The 7500-nt window shown below is 32.3% G+C and overlaps 1 protein-coding gene across 2 annotated transcripts in view; it reads left to right on the top strand.

Moving 5' to 3' along the window:
- LOC113826508 (uncharacterized) overlaps nt 1–6290 on the top strand; it is an 8014-nt gene extending 1724 nt beyond the window's left edge. For both annotated transcript variants that reach the window (XM_027379414.2, XM_027379413.2), the window contains exons 3-7: nt 190–386; nt 516–670; nt 1067–1194; nt 1418–1617; nt 5019–6290. In XM_027379414.2, coding sequence (XP_027235215.2) covers nt 190–386; nt 516–670; nt 1067–1194; nt 1418–1617; nt 5019–5183 — 845 coding nt within the window. In that variant the 3' untranslated portion in view covers nt 5184–6290. The remainder of the gene's footprint in view (nt 1–189; nt 387–515; nt 671–1066; nt 1195–1417; nt 1618–5018) is intronic.
- The last annotated feature ends 1210 nt before the right edge of the window (nt 6291–7500 follow it).

The raw sequence follows: 7500 nt of genomic DNA, 5'->3' as shown, positions 1-7500 counted from the left end.
AATAATAATAATAATAATAATAATAAAAAAAAAAGATTATAATAATGATAATGATAATAACAATAATGATAATGATAGTAATACTGATAATAGTAATGATAATGATAATAATGAAAAGGATGATAAAAAGATAATAATGATAGTTATAAAAAGACAATAGAACTAATCTCCCTATATGTTTATATCCAGGGTTAGAAGATAGTTTTGGTTCAAATTCCACCTTCAGTTTTCTGGTTGCTGAGGTGAAAAGCAGCTTGGTTGGCTATGTCCTTCACTATTATTGCTACTCCTGGGAAGGACGCACTATCTGTGTGGAGGACTTGTATGTTAGACAGACTGAAGACTGCGGAAATGTTGCTCAGGCATTATGGAGAAGCTTGGTTAAGGTATCTGATTTTTATTTTTGTATACAGCTATGGCAAATAGTATTATATCTTTATAACTAAGTATTTGAAAAGAGATTATGATTCACGCTTGAATAATTAAAAAAATAAATATCCATTCCCATCTTGCAGATTGCCCTAGAAGAAGGATGTAAACAGTTCAACTTTCCTCCTTTAAGAGAAAATGAATATGAGTTTTATCATCACGAAGCAATAAATATGACTAAAACTAATGGATATCAGTACTTCAGGATGGAACAAGAAGCTATGGAGAAATTTGTTAAGATGTGAGCGTAATTTTTATTTTTTTTGTGTTAAATGCAAAATTAGAGTTCATTTCAAGTTTTCTAAAGCAGGGGCATGATATGGCTAAAATTAACTTAAGAATAGAACAGGGGGGGAATTATCCGTGAGTATCTAAAAACTAGCCCTATAGATGGTAAAAAGGAGGGACATCAATGAAAAATGGGGGGAGCAATGGGAAACTTGAGTTGAAAGCTCTATGTTCATATAGATAAATAATTGTTTTAACCTTATTTACAGTACTTATTTAGCTATCTTATGGTCATAATTACCTGTTAACAACTCAAGATGATAATGATTCAGTTGTATCAACACATAGAGCATTACAAAAATGTTGAGAAGTCTCCAAAACAATTTCATATATATTATTTGAATAATAGGAACAAGATACCAGAGGGAATTAAGGTAAGAGAAGCAACTTCAGCAGACTGTACTGGCATTAATCAATTGATAAAGGACTTAGCTATGTATGAAAATGTGCCGGACAAACCGCAGATTGATGCAAAAGGTAATTATAAGTGTGGAATGTTAGTTTTATTGCTCTTCGTAAGTTCATTGTATATATAAATACATTATTCTTGTATGACATTAAATAGAGAAATGTGATTGTGTGAGAGAATGTTAAGTAAAAAGGAATGACTCTAACTTTATGATGATGTTGGTCATCCTATAACATTAGTGATATGTGCAATAATATTTAGCTAATCTGATATAAACCTTTGGATTTGCAGCACTAGAAGATGATGGTTTTGGAGACAAGGTGTTCTATAAATGTTTTGTAGCAGAAAGTGAAGATCACCTAATAGGACATACACTCTTTTTCCATACATATAACTGGATGGGTCGAGGTGTGTATATGGAAGATCTTTATGTGGCACCTTCATACCGTGGGAAAGGTATTGGTACAGCACTGTGGAAGCAAGTGTTAGAGGTGAGGAATATAGTTCATGTGTGAAATATATTTCTCTCTTTTCTTTTAGATTTTTTAAGATGTTTGTTTTCTATACATGTATCATTGATAAAAAATAACCTTGACAGAAAAGTGAATGAAATTATGTATTTACTTCTTTTCCAGATTGTATTACCATTATATAAATATTGCAGTACAAAATGATATTACTTATCAATTTTTTTTTTTACTTGTTACATTTACATAAGATTACAGTGTTTTTTTGTTGTTTTTTTTGAATTGTAGAAAATCTCATATTAACCTGTAACCTATGTCTTGTAGTATGACTAAAGCATATTGATTCTTTTATTATCTTCCCTTTATGATAGGATAATGAGATGAACAAAGTTTTATCCATGCAAACAGTGTATGTGTGTGTGTGTGTGTGTGTCTGTGTGTGTGCGAGTGCGAGTGCGAGTGCGAGTGCGAGTGCGTGTGTGTGTGTGTGTGTGTGTGTATGTGTATGTGCGTGTGTGTGTGTGTATGTGTGTGTGTGTGTGTGTATGTGTGTGTGTGTGTGTGTGTGTGTGTGTGTGTGTGTGTGTGTGTGTGTGTGTGTGTGTGTGTGTGTGTGTGTGTGTGTGTGTGTGTGTGTGTGTGTGTAAGTGTGAGTGCGAGTGCGAGTGCGAGTGCGAGTGCGAGTGTGTGTATGTGTGTGTGCGTGTGTGCGTGTGTGTGTGTGTGTGTGTATGTGTGTGTGTGTATGTGTATGTGTGTGTATGCGTGCGTGTATGTGTATGTGTGTATGTGCGTGTGTGTGTGTGTGTGCGTGTGCGTGTGCGTGTGCGTGTGTGTGTGTGTGTGTGTGTATGTGTGTGTATGTGTGTGTATGTGTGTGTGTGTGTGAGTGTGTGTGAGTGTGTGTGTGAGTTTGTGTGTGTTCTTACCTAGTTGTTGCAATACAGGAGAAGAGCTAAGCTCATATGGTCCCATCTGCTCTATTTAAATTCTCATGGAACTTTTTAAAATGATGCACATTTGGGGCATACAATTTTGTTTGGAAGATTGTTCCATGTTTCAATGGTTCTGTTTGAGAAACTGAACTTATTGAAATCTTTCTTGCCTCTTTTTACTTTCAACTATTTACTGTGTCCTCTCATCCTTCTTGTGTTCAAAATTATAAAGTCAACTTTGTCTAACTTCACTCTTCCTGTAGCAGTTAAACAGCATAATCATGTCACCCCTTTTCCATCTTTCCAAAGTAGTAAGGCCTACTATCTGTAGTCTATCTTCATAGCTCATATCTATTAGAGTAGGTGTCTATCTTGTGGCTGTACTTTGCACTTTTCGCATTTTGTCTATATCTTTTTGTAAGTGTCGACTCCATGCCACTGCACCTTACTCTAGACTAGTGGCAGGTTTGTAAAAATTATGCGAGGCCCAACCCAATGAATGTTCATATATACAGATATGCAAATACACAAAAATCAGGTAGATAAGAATGTTTAAACTGATAGATATGCATTTATTTCTGTCTTTATGCATGTCTGTATGATGAATATTTACTGGGGCGGGCCTCAGAAAATTTTTAACAAAATGGCCATAGGTCTCTTGATGACTGTAATGATCTTTAACATACATGTTGGCAGACAGCCCTAGCATTGTATGGACCTTTTGATTTATATGATTATTTGGGCTTAATTTCATGATTATGATTATCCCAAGGTCTTTTTCCCTACCTGCTGGTTTTAATACTGTCCTAATTTGTGTTGCTATAGTGGAAGATTTTTACTTTCTCTGAACCTGATTCTACAATATTTTTTTCTAAGTAAAACTCCTTGTGAAGAAGTTCTTTGGAGGCATTGGCATGAGATGTCATCTATTTTCCTTTTTTTAAAATTTTGCATCATATATGTTTGACCTTGAATCATAGATGAAGATAATAAACATTATCAGCACCAAGTCCTTGATGGACTCTGCTAGTTACTAGTCCCATGTAGAGTGCTCTAATTACAGTTCTCATCTCTCTTTCATGAAAGAAGTCTTTCATCAATTTCAGGCATTTGCCTTTCACCTTACCTAGGTGTTCTGATTTCCATAATAATCTTGTATGAGACACATCAAATGGCTTCATAAAGTGTAAGTATACACAATCCATCTATTTCTTGTAATATTTCAAAAACTGTAAAACAGAGGAGAATTGCTACACATGACCTTTCTTCCCTAAAACCAAGTTGCTTATTTGATATCATATTGTGTTTTTCAAGTACTTCAACCCACTGTTTCCTAATAATCCTTTCAAGCAGCCTTCATACTACACTGGTCTATAATTTAGAGGGCTTTGTTTGACACTGCTCTTCTAAAAAGGTGTAACATTGGGGAGTTTCAAATCTTTTGGTAGTTTTCTTTGTCTCACTGAATATTGGATTATGAACAATAAGTGAGTACATAGTTCTTTGGCACATTCCCCAAGAGCTCAGTTAGAAATCTCATCTAGTCCCTCTGCTTTAGTCTTGTGTAGCCATTTTAGTAGCCCTTTTATTTCATTCTTTTTGAGTGTGATATTTTCAATATTCTGATTTACATTTGTATGGTTACTTGTCATTTCAAAGTATATGTCCAGAACAAAAACTGAATGAAATTCCTCATTAAGCATTACCCACACTTCCTCAATGTGATTGTCTTTGATGACGAGAATTTGATCTCTACTTTTAGGTTTACTATTTATGTAATGAAAGAAGAGCTTGGGTTGGTTTGTACATTTATTGATTATATCCTTTCCAGAGTCTAATTTTGCCTCCCTTGTGGTATGTGTATACTCGTTTCTTTCAGTTTTATGTTTTCCAAACCTTTTCCAAAGGAACTGCTTGTTTTCTCTCATTTTCTTGCATCTATTATTGAACTATTTTGGCCCATTTTTTGCTTGAATTTTGAATCTTTATATATATATATATTTTTTTATTTATTTATCTATTTATTTATTTATTTATTTATTTTCTTATTTTTTTTTACTTCTTTTGTAATTGTACTTTCCCTTACTTTCCATACTTATGATGAGTTTTTTCCTGTAGCAGACAGTATATTAATTTAATTACTACATGATCACCTATATTTGTAAGTAAGGATGTTTCTATGTGTATGTATGTATGTATCTATATATGTATGTATGAATATATGTATGTTTGTATGTGCATGTATGAATATATGTATGTATGTATGTGCATGTATTAATGTGTATGTTTGTATGTATGTATATATGTATGTATGTATTTATGTATGTGCACTTATGAGTTGGTATAAATACTTCAGTTGATGTATACATTAGGACATTTGATATAACCAGTATTGACATAAAATGAAAATATATATAAAAGTAAAATTATCAACAGGATTTGTTTTTTCCCATTTCATGCTATATATTTACTGTGCTTTGTGATTTTCAGGCTTGTCTAGCTGTTCAGGGAATCAGATGTGACTTCTGTGTACTTGGCTGGAATAAGCCTAGTATTATGTTTTACAAAGGGAAAGGTGCCAAAGACATGACCGAGGAAAGTGGCTTTATGTATTGTGTAATGCCCAAGAAAGTAATGGAGGATTTTTTGCAATGATTTAGCCTGAAATCCGAAAAATGTAATTGCTAAAGTGGATTAGAGTAAGGTCAGTTTGTATTTTTTTTCTTTTGTAAGTAGGAAAAAAAATACTGCTATATTACTAAGAATCACACATTTACACGGCTAATTTTAACTTTGTTGTTTTAGCTATCTATAAATTAGAAATGAGGACAAAATTCATTATTTTTGGTATATATATATGTATATATAGATACATATGTATATATATATATAACCAGTGTATATGTATATATATATATATATATATATATATATATATATATATATATATATATATATATATATATATATATATATATATATACATACACACACACGTGTGCGTGCATGCGCGTGTGTATGTTCGTGTGTTGCAATTCAGTTTTATTATTGTAAAAGCGTAGACTGCATTAATATTGGTTTATATTTTGAAAGGATTGATTATTTCTGCTTTATCATTTGTAATGCCACTATTAATTTTAACATACATGTAATATGGTATCTTACCTTATCTTACTAACATTAGGAGATATCCCCATTCATACTTTGGTTAAGTCTGGGGCTGCAAAAGTTAGAGCATTGTTTTAGTGTATTTTTTTTATTTATTTATGTAAATTTATATGAATTGTAGCCAGACATATCTTAAATGAATATTTTTTGTATTTTTGTATTTTCCAAATTATTCTTAATATTTGTAATGAGAATTTGCAATAGTTTTGATAGTAAAGGTAACATGTCAGGTATAGTTTTGGGTGAGTATTAGGCTTATTTGATGCCCCAAAATTTCTTGCATTAAATTCAAATAGTAGGCCTGCTTTTTTACCAGGTTCTAATTTCTGGAGAACATATATTATTTAATACAGGTCATAAATTTTGCCCTCCTAAATTTTATACCAATTTTTTGTAGTATTAGTAGGATGAGCTTAAAAGATCATCATCTCACATGTTTTTCCATTTGTGGACTGGGTTAGGATTATTATTATTTTTTTTACTAGATTTGTATTCATTACCTTTATTTTCTTGATTGCATTAAAGTCTTCACTATTCTTTTATTATCAATAAACTTTGTACCCTACAATGGGTTACCCTCTAATTTAAAGACTGTTGGGTGTTCTTTTTTACTTTCCTACATGTTTGTTATTTCATCAATAATACTGTCAGTAATGGCTAATAGTTTTGACATTTCTAATTGTCATGATAAAGACAATGAAAGTAGATAGTGATAATGATCATAATGGTAACAATGAGATCTACATCACTAATGTTAACCTTATGGTACTGAGAATATGTAATGATCACTGTTTTGTTTTTTGAAATGTATTTTGGGGATTTTTTTCCAATGCTATTGATAGTAATGTTGTTATTATTACTGAAATTATAATCATTATAGTATCATCAGCAACACTAGTAGCAATATAAAGTAAAAATATTTATAAAAATTAAGGAAAACAGGGTAATTCTTTACAGTATGGATGCATTTTCCAAACACTGTCCCCAACTTGATATCACAAAACTGTATTCACCCCCTGGAAAACATTGATTTGAGCTTCATATGCACAGCAAGGTAGAATTGAAGCTTGGGAAAACAGAATGGACTTAGACTGTGAGAAATGCTATATACAATGTTTTTCCTTTATTTGTGGCATTACTGTTTGTCTCAACTATTTGTTCTCATCTTCAGTTTCCCATAGCTTACTGCATCCATACTGTAAAGATTAACAGAAAGCAGTAAACAGTTGAGTTAGGTATGACTAGCAAGTGATTCTTTGGTGATTAAGCACTTTTCTATCCATGTATCTTTAAACACAGTTGCTGAACTAAACTCACTCTGGGCATCCCATGTATGTACAGGCCAGCTCCATTGACAATGGGTTAATGCTGCTATCCACTGCCAAAGCTTACACATTACAAGACTAAAGACATGGTCAGATGAGAAGGCCTGGTAGGCATGCCTTAGAATTTCTGCTAAACAATTGCTATGTGAGTGAAACTGGTTATTTAGCCAGTAGATTGCTGATGTCACATGCCTTAAGATATGAAGTTAAGCACAAAGCTATCATCTGAGTTATTTAATAACTTGTGGATTATGTGTTAAGTAAAATCATCTACTGTTTCATGTAACAAATATTCTGAAATATATATTTGGAAATGTAAAGAAAGAAAATGATATGGTAAATAGATTACAGGGATAAGAAGTAGTGGAATAGGCTGCTTAAAGCAGTATTGTTTTATTCTTGTACATATAATAAGAGTTTGATGGAAGAGAGGCCTGTATTTGTCCCATGGTTGTTCATTAACAACAGAATGACATATT

This window comes from Penaeus vannamei, chromosome 31 (assembly GCF_042767895.1).
Source record: "Penaeus vannamei isolate JL-2024 chromosome 31, ASM4276789v1, whole genome shotgun sequence".
NCBI lineage: Eukaryota > Metazoa > Arthropoda > Malacostraca > Decapoda > Penaeidae > Penaeus > Penaeus vannamei.
Note: the sequence above shows the minus strand (reverse complement) of the source record. Positions and strands in the feature narration are given on the sequence as shown.